This window comes from Schistocerca cancellata, chromosome 4 (assembly GCF_023864275.1).
Source record: "Schistocerca cancellata isolate TAMUIC-IGC-003103 chromosome 4, iqSchCanc2.1, whole genome shotgun sequence".
Classification (NCBI taxonomy): Eukaryota; Metazoa; Arthropoda; class Insecta; order Orthoptera; family Acrididae; genus Schistocerca; species Schistocerca cancellata.
In genome coordinates, this window is record NC_064629.1 from 226,242,995 (window position 1) to 226,256,930 (window position 13,936).

A 13,936-nucleotide genomic window follows, 5' to 3' on the forward strand; every position below is an offset into this window, starting at 1 on the left:
ACCAGTTTCCTGGCTGCCAGCCAAAATATGAGCTTTATTAGGGACAGTGAATGATGACCTGTATCTAGAGGAAGCTGGGAAGCACCAAGTCCTGTTTAAATGTGTAAAAAACTTATACTGGACAAATGATGTGCACAACTGAAGCTCGGTGTAAGAACATGAGTGCCACATCCACCTATTGCAGGCCAACAAGTCTGCAATAGCATAACACTGCATTTAAAGTACATAACACTTCATTCCATCAGCACCACCTGATGATGGCAGAACTTTTATTCAACAAAATATCATGGACCTTTGATGAATGGATCTAGCAGTACATCAGAGAACCTTGGGAGGCAAGTGCATATGCTGTCAAATCCTCAGATCACAGGAGTGATTTTGTTGAAAAAGTGTATGTCACAAATGTATCATTCACCAGCATTCATTGTCAGTTCCAGTCTGTGTGAGCTTTCACATGAAAGTCCTTGGAGTCATGTGTACTGAGTATTAGTGCCTCTATAAGTTTCTTTTTAAGCTCCAAAGGATATACTTCATTGCTGTAGTGAGTGAAGTCATGCTGTCACTACTTATAGTTCTTTGCAGAGGAAGAAAATATTATTTCTGTGTTCTTTAGGAGTAATTGTGTAAAAGATTCTCTGAACTGAGGACTAATAAGTCTTTTGTGGGAAACTAAGATTGCTTGCATTTTAGGTCAGTTAAGTTTCAAACCTTTAACCTGCACCCACTCTGACACAGCAAGTAAATCGGTATTTACATGCTGGATGGCTGTGTGCTAGCTTCTGTGCGTTGGCTTCTGCAATGAAGACATAGTATGCATTTAGAAGTGAATATCTCACAAGCTATGTTGTTGTTCATAACTAATTACGTGAAGTAATAATCTATTGTTTCCCTGTTATTCAACTTATATTTTATTTAATTGCTGGACCGTCGACACCAGTAAGTGTTTTGCAGAAATATACCGCATTCTCAAAAGTACTTCTACTATCATACTCATTTAAAGTCATTAAAAATATTCAAAATATCCACGGGTATGCTGCCGGTCTATAGTGTCCAACGGGCACAATATTTCGGCGATCAAACATGTCGCCATCATCAGGTGAACTGACGGACTGAGCTCCTGTGAACGTACCGGCACGGAGATCCGTACGCTATGGCTGCTCAGAGGGAACTGGGTTCGGTCGCGGCGGCGGCCGATTTAAATACCCTCCGCCCGCGGCGCGCTCCCTCCGCCGTCCGCGCCCAGCGCCACGGTCGCGCGGTGGAACAGATTGCGACGGCGTCTGAGATGACGTCGGTGTGATGGCTCTGTCCGCCGGTACGTTCACAGGAGCTCAGTCCGTCAGTTCACCTGATGATGGCGACATGTTTGATCGCCGAAATATTGTGCCCGTTGGACACTATAGACCGGCAGCATACCCGTGGATATTTTGATTATCAAATACGCCGGGAGAAACTCAAGAATCACATTAAAAATATTACCTGCAGATTTTATTTAATTGCAAACTTTCATTAATAAATTACTATGTTACATTAAAAATTCACAATTGCCGAGTGATAGGAACCTTTGACCATTTGATTCATGTGTCTATTCATAATGTATACTGTAGACTCAGCAGTATTTGGATTGTAATGTGGCAACTATGTATCCCAGTGCCTAGAAAGCCTGCAACCTCACCTATGGGCAGGAATACCCGTCACTTTCCTCACTCTTAAAATTCATTGCTGCTCTGTAGCTGTTTATACTAATTACACTAAATCTAAACCTAGCTTTTAAAAAAATATGAAATGACTATCTCCTAAACCTTAATCCATACACGTTTCTCATTACTGTTTCATTTACAACCTCTTGTTTACTGTCTGATACCTTTCTCCTCACTCTCCCTTTTCGGTCCACATCTCCTATCTCTGGAATAACTTCTGGACTCTCTTGGAAAGGTTTTAACCACCCTACATGCATAATTTTCATTCTCATTGGCAACTGGATCTTGTCATTTACTGATGATGTAGTCTCTACCACTTGATATGGTCCCTGATTCTTTGCAAAAACCTTCTTTGTCTTTGCTTTCAGCATATACAAAGCCGATAGGACCATCTACTGACTGACCTTATACCATGGCATTATTTCTGTACTGTCCACTGCTTCTCTTGTTTCTCCAGTGTTCATGTATTTGCCCCCTCTGTATCCTGTTCCAAATTTCCCTAATTACTCACAAATTCCTTAACAGACTCTCCATTCTTCCCTTTCTTTGTTTTCAATGTGCTGAATGGTGATAGCATTTTATGACCATGTACAACTTCATATGGCAATAATCCTGTATTCATATGCTGTTCTGATTTGTAGGTGGAGATGATATACTTCAAATAGACATTCCAATTGGTATAATGTAAATCAACATAGTATCCATGCATCTTTCTGATTATCCTATGAACTCTTTCAGTTCTTCCATTGGCTTGTGGATGGAGAGGACCTGCCCTTAACTTCTTTGCATTCAATAACTTTCACAATTCCTTGAATAAATCTGACATGAAGTTTGTTCCATGGTCTGTTACTGTTGTTTCAGGCACTCCAAACTTCAGTATCCAATTATTCATATGTGCTTGTGCCCCTGTTGCTGCTTGCTGGTTATGTCTTGAGAAATGATCTGTGATTGTGAATATGGACTTATTCCTGGCAGGTGTGTAATTGACTGGAACTAAACATCAGACCCCAGAAATTTGAATAGTGTTAATGCTTGAGTTAACTTTTGCACAGGTACTCTTGTTCGACACAAATCCTCTGTCTGTGTGCTCTGTACGCAGTTCAGCACATACTGGTTAACATCCGTCTGCCTATTCTCATATCAATACCTTTCTGTTACTCTTCTGTTGGTAGATCTGCAACCTCCATGTCCAACTAATATGTGACCATCAGTTTCTTGTTGTTCTCTATCCCTTAGCTTTGCTGGTATCACTATCCGCTGTCCCAACTTGCTTTGTCTGCATAGTAACCCATGATGCGTACAAAACTTAGACTGCTTAAAATACTGCTTACATTCATCATTTGTTCCCTGTGAAGTTTGCCATTCCTTATGCTCATTACACTAATATGTAATACTAATACTTTTCTATTAATGCCATCAGCATTTACATGCTTCTTCCAAGGTTCATAAGGTGACTTCAAAATCAAATTCACTTAGTCTTATTGCCCATTGTGTCAACCTACTAAAAGGATCCTTTAATTCCAGCAATCATTTTAATGCTGCATGATCTGTTATTACTCTAAGCTTTTTACTGTAGAGATAACATTTTAAATATGTAATTCCATAAATAAGTCTTAACGTCTTTTCCACCAATGTGGAAAAATTTATTTGTATAGAATTTAGTTGTCTTGATGCATAAGCTACCAGATGTTCTATGCCTTCTACCTCTTGTGACAACACACAGCCAAGTGCACATATCTGATGCATCACATGATAAAACAAGTTCTCTATTAAAATCCAGAAATACCAATATTATTACTTGTTGTTAAAGCTTGTTTTAGCTCCTCAAAAGCGTGCTGGTACTCTTCTAACCACAAAAATTTAGTACCCTTTTTTAACAACTGTGTCAATGGTCTGGCAATATCTGCAAATCCTTTTATGAACCAGTGGTAATAGTTTGCAACTCCTAAGAATGATTGCAACTCCTTTACAGATTCTGTTACAGGAATTTCATGAACAGCTTTAATTAATCTTGTATCTGTCTTCATCCCATTTTTACTTATGATATAACCTAGGAATGCTACATCTTCCTTCACAAAATTACACTTTTCTGTATTCAATGTTGCCAACGGCCTTGCCGCAGTGGTAACACCGGTCCCCATCAGATCACCAATGTTATATGCCGCCTGACTTGGCTAGCACTTGGATGGATGATGGTTCAGTACTGTTGGCAAGCAGGGTGCACTCATCTCTTGTGAGGCCAATTGAGGGACTACTTGACTGAGAAGTAGCAGCTCTGGTCATGAAATCTGACATTGTCCAGAAGAGCAGTGTGTTGGCCATGTGCCCCTCCATATCCACATCCAGTGATGGTTGTTGGCTGAGGATGTTGGGTCTTCTGAGGCTTGTTTGGACAGAGTTTAGTTTTTAGTTTAGCACTCAGTATTTACTTTACTGGTTGTAACCTTAGGAATAGTTTCCTTAATCCCTGCATATGCTATTCCATATCTCTCTCATAGATGATTATGTCATCAAGATACACTAAGCATTGCCATGGTTGTAAGCCTCTGAGTGCTCCATCCACCAATTGTTGAAATGTTGCAGGTGCATTTTTTAATCCAAATGGTGTTCTTCTGAATTTGTAGTGTCCCCATGGGGCCAAAAATGCTGTTTTGTGTTGATCCTGTGTTGCAGCCTCTATCTGGTGATAACCACTCTTCAGATACAGTGCTGAATAATATTTGCTTTGCCCTAAATGATCCAATTTTTCTGTAATGTTTGGCAAAGGGTAGGCGTCCATTATGATTTTTACATTTAGATGTCTGCAATCACAACAAAACCTATATTTTCGTGTTCTATTGATTGATTTTTTGGCATGATGACTATTCCTGCCCTTCATTCACTATTACTTCCTTCAATTGCTCCATCTTTCAGCTGTTGATCAATAAATTCCTCCCAAATTGGCTCTAAGTACCTAGATATTCTGTATGGTTTGCATTCCCCATTCTTATGCAATGCTGTGTAATATGCATAACTGGTAATGGTCTTTTAGGAAAAAATAAATTCTTAAATTCCAAAAGTAATTTTTTCATCCATTCCTTATTGCTTTCTTATAAGTGCTTCACTTTTCCTCATAATGCAGTTTCAATAACATTTGGTAATTGTCCATGGCTGACACTGCTAGTAATATGAAACTGTGCACCTAAAAATTGTAAAATTTTAGTATCCTATGGCTACAATATCAACAATCCACAGTTGTCATTGACCAACTTGTACAAATACCTGGGTGCAACAATTTGTAGGGATGTGAAATGGAATGAACAGATAGGCTTAGTCATAGCAAGTGGCAGACTGTGGTTCATTGGTAGAATGCTATGTTAATGCACTCTGTCTATAAAAGAGACTGCACACAAATCACTTGTGTGAACCATCCTAGAATATTGCTCATGTGTTGTGAACTGTACGAAATAGGACTGACAAGTCACAGTGAATGGATGCGAGAAAGGGCAGCATGAATGGTCACAGGTTTGTTTGACTCATGGCAGAGTGTCACAGAGATTCTGAAAGAGTTGAACTTTGCAGATATTTGAAGATAGACACTAACTATCCTGTAAAAGCCTACTTATAATTTTCTAGAACCAACTTTAAGCAATGAATCTAGGAATATACTACAATCCCTTGTATCACTCCAATAAGTACTGTGAAAAAAAGCTTAGAATAATTACAGTGCACATAGAGGCATTTAAGAAATCATTCTTCCCAAGCTCCATTCATGAATGAAACAGGAAAAAGCCCTAATATATGTTACAATGGGACAAACCCTCTACCATACACTTCACAGTGATTTGCAGAGTATAGAAGTAAATGTAGATAGAAAAAATATTAAATGTGCAATAAAAAGTTGCTTTACAAATCTTGCAAGAAGATTTTAACAAGTAGAAGCAGAGTACAAGTGACACAGGAGGAAATGGATAATGTAGTTGAGTATGGTCAAGTCGTTTTCTCCACAATTGTCTATGATGGGACATTTTGAGAGAAGGTCATTACTTGTAACAAGAATTGGTGTTTCATCTGTGGCTTGAAACAAAATGCCAGAATTACAAACTGAAAAATCCCAGTCTAGAAAATCAAGTGAAATAATGATGTTAACTTTTTTGGCTGTAATGGGGTCATTCATGAGCATTATCTGTGAAATGTGGAACAGCAAATAAGGATTTCTATCAAGAAGTGTAATGCTCACTAGCTGAAGCCCAAACCTCATGCCTTTTCCCTTGCTGTACAGTAGTGGACCAACACATGTGGCAGCAGTGAATTACGAGTTTTTGGGTAAAAAGCAGTTCTCAGTAATGCATCATTCACCTTATTCAGTGGTTTTCTCACCTATTTTTCACTTCTGGAAACTGTAAAAATATATGAAGAGTCAAATATTCCACTTAAATGTGGAGATGCAGAAGACTAAACAACAAATACCATGAATAAAATGTGTGCTCAGCTAATGAATTCTACTTTAAATAAATAAATTTTCAAAATTCGTGTGTGTTTAGGTCCAAAATTATTGTTAGCCATATTTTTCTTCATAGCTTGAAACATGAGAAACCCTCCAAAGATCATGGTACCAGACCGGTTTTGTCAATGTACATTGATACCACAGTCATCAGTGATGTCTCATTACAACCCACAACAATGAATGGAGAGGCTGAAGAAGACACACCCTCTCGCTCAGCATAGCTGTGCCCTCACACAGAGGTCAACACAAAACTGAGCATGGGAGCACCCTGCCACAGTTTCTGACCTCAACTGTAGCAGCCAACATCATCAAGTAGGACTAAACAGTTATTGATATTTTAGATGAAAATGTACTTTTGTAAATGTTGAACCTTGTGCTTCAACATAAGAGTTTGTTAATTAATGCCTCAGGTGATGCATTCACAGTCAATGATAGTTGTAAATTATCAATTACTCCTGTAGTAAAAAAAGCATCACATTAAGTAAATCTTTTTATGCATTCATGTAATAATGCGAACTAACATTTTGTATGTTGTAGTTCCAAAAAGCCATCTCCCAGAGCAATCAAAGAACCAACAGTTATGGCCACACAGTTGTAGTTTTGTCTGGTAATAACAAATGACAATGAGAATTGGGGCTTAATCCACTGATCTTTCATGCCAGCTGCCTGCCCTGTGCATGAGTTGTACACATTTTTCTGACTGTTGCTCTGCTTTTCTTCTGTTGTATTCAAATGTGTCATACTACATCTCACCATGTCTCAGCCATCACAGGAAATGTCTCCAGCCAATCTTACACAGTTTCGGGTACAGTGGATTGAACATTTGCAGCTCACTCTCAGCCTGTTGACATCTTTACTGAACAAGCAAGCAGTACCACCACTGGTAGCTACTCCAAAATATGTCCCATACCCTGTGCAAGTTGAAGAATAGCTATATTATAGGGAGCAATTAGAGGCACATTTTATCGCCTACCAAATATCAGGGACGGAGCGCAATGCGTATTTTTTGCCCACCTTTGGTCCCAATGCACATTTTCTGTGCGACCAGGTGTTGTGCTGTTGCACACAGAGTACAATGATGGGCATATTGTGATTCCTCAATCTGGAACAGGTTCTTAGAAGTTCTGACTGGCCACATAAACAGTACTATCCCATTAAAAAAATTGAGTATTCATAAAAATCCACCTTTAAAATCTAAAACTGTGCAATTAGATGTTAAAACAAAAGATCTGAAGAAAAAAATAGAAAACATGTATGACCTGCATATAGTGACCAACTGCAAGATAGACAAAGAACTCTACAAGCATTACAAATATCAGTTGTGCAAAGAAGTCAGAAGATTAAAAGCAAAAAAAGTTAGTTAACAGATGTGTAGTCCAGATTATGTTTCAAAGTCTTGCTAGTCAGTTTTAAATAAAATTAGAAACAATATAACAGAAACTACAAGTAACAATTAATTGTGAATAATGATAATATTTCTGATCTTCTTCTAGTTAACCATATTTTTAATAATTACTTTTATAAATACTGTTGAAAGTGATGTTTGTACAAAACCAGGTGCATAGCATACATTTGTGTCCACTAATGAACAAAATTACAGTACAGAATCTGCAGTACCCACTGATCACATCCTGTAGTTTATTAATAGCCTCACAAATAAAAAGTCAGCAGAATTACATGAAAATTTCTCCTTTTCTATTGAATAAACGTAAACATTATCTGGTGAAATCCCTAGTTCATCTATTAAACTAGGTTCCTGAAAACAGTGTATTCCCTGACAAGTTGAAACTGCTGTGGTGTAACCCTTATACAAAAAAGGGGAAGTAAATGATGTTCAGAACTACAGAACCATTGTCTAATTTCAACATTCAGCAAATTGATTGAGAATATAATGTTAAAAGGAATGTCAAGACATTACAGCAGTGCTGCCATATTAGGTGATTTCTAGCATGGTTTCAGGAGAGGCCGAAGTATGACATCAGCAGCAGTATGATTTGACCACTATGTACTTGAAAAAATAAATGAAAAGTCCCAAGCAGCAGGAGTTTTCCTGGATCTCTTGAAAGCATTCTTATCAAAACTTGTGATGAGTGGTGTCACTAGAAAACTCATGCAGTTACTATAAAGATATTTAAAAGGCAGACAATAATGTACAGAAATTATATATTATGATGGAGAAGTCCTAGAGGGGAGACAGTCAAGAATACGAAATGTACATTTTGGTGTTCCTCATAGCTCCATTTTAGATCCATTCCTATTCATATATTATGTAGATGATTGCCCAAGTTCTCTAGTTAATAAGCATGTGATCATCACATATGCTGATGACCCATCTGGTGTCTGTTGTGCAGAAAGTGGGCCCAGCCTAATTGGTGAGACTGAAAACTTTACTGAAAAGGCAAGGGCTCAGTTTGAAAAAGACAACTTGAAAGCTAACTTAGAAAGAACAAATATTATTCATTTTAAATCAGGTGGTCCAAATAGAAAAAAAATATTATGAATGATGAGATTGTTTCAAAAACCTCTTCAGAGTGTAAATTTTTCATTTTATGTGTGGATGACTGACTTTCATTGAAATAGCAAGTTGACAATGTCTGCAAAAAGATAACACTCAGTCTATATGTTTTAAGGATATTATCACCATATCTTAATTCTGAAGTCTTAAGGACCGTATTCTTTTGGATTATTACACCCTTGCTTGTCTTATGGAACAGTGCTGTGGGTTATGACTTGCCACACTAATATGAAAAGATTTTTCATACAGCCTTGAGGATTGTAGTGAAAGTGAAACAATGAATATCATGTAAAAGCCTATTCACTATAATCAATATTCTCACAGTTTATGCCACATGTTTGCTATAAAGCATTATGCTAATTAAAGGAAACACCAAAGCCACAAATAAGAACACAGAAATTCACCACCATGATACAAGGCACAAAACCTACTTTAGTGTGGTTATCAGAAGGTTAACTACAACAGCATGTGAAAGTATTTCTTTTGTAATTTACTATCAAATGATATTATTATGTGGCAGGAGTAATGCAGATTCAATATGAATAATATTACAAGCAACAATCCTATCCTACAAATAAGTATATAGTAGTAGGTTGTATATAAAACGAACAGTACACTATGCAGTGAATTATCATCTTACTGTATGAATTATTTCACGGTAACATACTGTAAAAAATAATGTTGTAGTCTGTACCCAGTTGTTGTTGCCCATGCATGTAAAATTAAGTGTCATGAGAAGAAAACAAAGGAAGAAATTAAGAAACATGAAAAACAAGGTCAAATATGTTTGACTTACCACATGTCATATTCTGTGCATCTTTCCACCATTCCTCACCAAATATTCTTTCACCATCTTCACTATAGCAGAAACACCTGAGAATGGCACACAACCATACATTACTTGTTTGGCATAAATATAATTTTTGAACAATGTATGACAACCAAAAGAAAATAAGATCTAATCATAAATCACAACCTTCACAAAATTTCTTTGTTAGAAAAAAGTATCTTATTGAAAGAATGAAGAAAAACAAAAATAAACAATGAATAAAAAAAATTACCAAATATGTGGCCTACGTGAATATGACAAATGTTTTTTGATACCAAACACCCTCATCAACATGTTATCAGTCTCATCTTTTTCAATGACTACCCAATTACTCCTATTAAGAAAACCAGACCCTTTCATCAGCATAATAACAGTCTCACAGCGCCTTTATTTTCTGATGACTTCTGTATTATTCCTATACAGAAACAGATTATTCTAGTCATTTTTCCACACACAGATTTCAGAAATCTTTAACATAAGACCATTACTCATATGGTCCTGCTTTATCAACTTATACAATCTGCCATCTGATAACTTGTAGGAAACTTGTAGGAACTATGATTTTCTTTCTATCATGATCTAAAATCCACTTCTAATAGTTGCTCATTAAAAGACTTCTTTTCACAACATTCTTGCAAGATTACTACACCAGGACTCTTATTTAGCCTCTGGGTGGTATAAAAGATACACAATTGATTTAATGTTATTTCTGGAAAAAGTATTGTGTATAACATTGATAAAACATTATACTGTTTTAGAAGCAAAGCTAATGGCTGGATTTCAGAGCATTTTCATCTAGTTTGATAATCACATGTGATAGGCTCTGGTAACAGTTATATAATAGGGAGATATTATTGATAAACTGTTGCAAGGTTGCCTGTAACAAAATTATAATTATCTTTCTTACAGACAAAACAGCATTGTTTTTCTGAGGTTTTATTTTAATTCTTTGACTTTTCTCTTGCTTGTTCTCAGTGCATAGTGTTTCAGGTATGACAAGAAGTTTCTCAAGATGATATTTACAGGCAGTTTGCTTCCATGCCACAAAGAATATAATAGGGTATTCATATCTGTGTGTGGTCACACCTCATATGGATGCTGATGATGGACAACAAATCTGAATATAATTACAGACTGATCACTTAATATTCTTTATATTTCGAATATCTCAACAATGTTTGATAAAAAGCTCCATCAAGAATGACATACTGAATTCGGTGTACTGTAGTTTCCAAATATAACTTTATGTGTGTTGAAGGATCCATATGCACATTGTTGGTGACACACTGTATTAGATTTTATCTGGACGTCAACAAACATGGCACCAACCTGACATCTGCTATTTACGGCCTTCTGGGTCTCAAGGAAGAATAGAGCGAGTTGGATTTTACTTGAGTGGTGCTTGCAGAGACCATGTTGAGTCCTACACAAGTGCTGTCTGGTCCATAGAAAAGTGATCATAATCAAGCACTATGTATGTTCCACTGATGTACAAAAAAACTAATGTCACTGTGACAGGACTACAGTCTTGCACATGAAGTTTGCAGCCCTGTTTGTGAATTGGAATGACATATCTTCATTTATGATCTCCCACTTTGTACAGACACCAACTCTAAATTTACTCTTTTTGCTGATGACACCACTATTCTGCTGGAAAGTTGAACTACCAATGACCTAGAAAATAAATATAATGTTGTACTTGTTGACATCCTATAATGATTTAAACTAAATATACTACACTGTGAATCATCTAAGTTCTTGGGCATTCTAAGTGATGGCAAGTTGAACTGGTCTGTGCATATCCTAGACCTACATAGAAGGCCTCAGTGTGGCAACTATGCTCTGCATGTAATGACCCCCATTGGTGACGTGGATGCCATCAAAGCTGCCTACTTTGGTTATTTTCATTCTATCCTGTCATATGGTATAATATTTTGGGGTAACCAGCCTTTAGCCAAAAAGATATTTACTGCACAGAAGAGAACTTTGAGAATCATGAGCAGTGTTTATTCAAGATATTCTTGCAGAAATCTGTTCCATAAGTTACAAACATTAACGGTCACCTTTCAATACATATTTTCTTTGATGATTTTGTTTCTAATAACCAGTCTCTTTTTAAAACTAATTGTGAATGTCATGATCATGATACTAGGTCAAAAAATAATTTACATAGGGATCTGAAACATTTAAGTCTTGTGCAAAAAGGTGTTGATTATTCTGCCACAAAATTTTCAACTTTCTTCCTTCAGACATTAAAGTTCACATTAATGTCTTACCTACTTTTAAATGCAAATTGAGAGAATACCTAATGGGAAAGTCCTTCTACTGTCTTGATGAGTACCTGCAGATAAAGCACTGATTGTTTTTATGTAAACTGTAATGCCATTCCAGAATGATGTAATGCCATTGGTATTTATATTCTTAAAACTTTGTGTTAATGTGCTTTTAAGTTGGACAATATACTATATTTTCTTTTTCAGTAATTTTTTTATGTTACTTGAGCTATACCTTTGACTTAATTTTAACCATCAAGCTTATTCATCATTTATGGTGCATTTTTGTCATTTTATATATGTGTATTATATCTGTGTTATGTAATCATGACTCAATCCACATCCTTGTGATTTATCACAATATGGATTAATGGAATATGTAATAAATAAATAAAAATAAAAATGTGCCCTTCTCCAGTCATGCTGAAAGAGGAGTCTAGAATATAATGGGCATCCTTCAGGTCCTGTAGTCTTCCCACTGTAAAGCAATTTGAACTGTTTTTCAGTGCATCACTCACTTATTTCTGTATTGGACATTCTCATATCATTGTGATATTCAGGCAAAGAAAATGTTATTATCCTCTTCAGTGAAGCAGAATTTAATATTCAGTATTTTGTCATCTTTTGTTTCAGTACCATCATGGCCAATCCATGTTTTGACAGGTAACTCAATTCCACTGACTGATTTTATGTGAAACCAAGAGGTTTCAGTGTTTCCTGTGACTGTTCAATAGATAAGCTATCTCTATGTTTTTCTGACTTAATTTAGGATTTATGTATCAGTAGCAGCTCTCTTTACTTGGGCAGTATGTTACTAATATTATTACAGAGATGTGGTGCATCTTTCGCATTTTTCATCATCTATGGCAACAACTTGTTCACCATATTGCTTACATTACATTTTTCTGAGCTTTTTGTTCAACATCAATGATGAATGGTGATATAACAACCTCATGGTCACTGATTCTCACTTTTTCATTCACTGAATGTGAAAGTTTTGGCCTGTTTGTTGTCAACAGATCCAACATGTTTCCCTCACAGGTGACTTTCTCATCAAATCTTATCAAACAATTGTCAGTAAATATGTTTATTGTAGAGCCTAAAGACTCTTTGTGCCTGTCTTCCATTTTAACCCCATGCATCTTCCAGTTTATAGATGGCAAACTGAAATTTCACCCTATCACTGCGAGCTGATCAGAGAATTTACATGAGACATTTTCCAAACTCTCTCTAACACATTGCAACACTGATTCTTGGTGTAGGTAGATGGTAAAAACGTACATTTACTATTCTAGGCCTGCCTTCTGTGCGTAACTTTACTCAGATGATCTTGCTTCTAACTCTGTATTTATTTCATTAGAAATTACAGAGTTCCTTACAGCAATAAATACACTGCCATCACTGGTGACCAACTTGTTATTTCAGCATATATTGTTTTTTATTTGCAGTTTCAACCAACTTTCTGCTACCTGTATTATGTGCCAAATGTTACATTTAATGAGTGGAAGTAATTTGAGAACCTTGCTCTGAATACTTATAGAGTCAATGACTTACAACAATGTTTACACCAACTATGGGTGATAAAGTCATGGCTCTTTGGTGTACTAAACCAAACTTCTCATCCAGTCTGTAGAGGTGTTTTCTTAATCTGAAAATACCCTCATGTATATGTCCTGTATACTCTGTAATCCAAGTAGCTATCTCTGGAGGACACTGCATTCCTTATGTATAAAGAAGGACTATGCAATTCCCAATTTACACTCAAGGTAATTGTAGATGCAATGGATCCACTGTTTCACATCTTCTGTCTGGTTCTACACCACATACCTATCTTTGGTTCCACAGATGATGCTGTAAATCATGAGCTATGCTTTCACTCAATGAGCAAGGTTAATGGCCATTACCAATTAAACCAACCACTGAAAGAGACCAAGGATGGCCTCTGAACCAAGACAGCAGACATCAGTAGTACTACCTTGCATCTAGTATATTCAACTGCTGCTAACAGAAGTTTCTTTTCATCTCAGGAAAGACTCCCTAGCATACATGCAGAGTCCATATGGGACTTCCTTCCTGACCTACTGATAATTCCTGAAAAGATCTGTCATTCCCCTGACAATGGAGCTCCACATC

At 36.6% G+C, this 13,936-nt stretch overlaps 1 protein-coding gene across 2 annotated transcripts in view; it reads right to left on the reverse strand.

Moving 5' to 3' along the window:
• Positions 1 to 13,936, reverse strand: part of LOC126183757 (uncharacterized) — a 166,778-nt gene that overhangs the window by 85,764 nt on the left and 67,078 nt on the right. For both annotated transcript variants that reach the window (XM_049925984.1, XM_049925983.1), the window contains one exon: positions 9,498 to 9,574. In XM_049925984.1, coding sequence (XP_049781941.1) covers positions 9,498 to 9,574 — 77 coding nt within the window. The remainder of the gene's footprint in view (positions 1 to 9,497; positions 9,575 to 13,936) is intronic.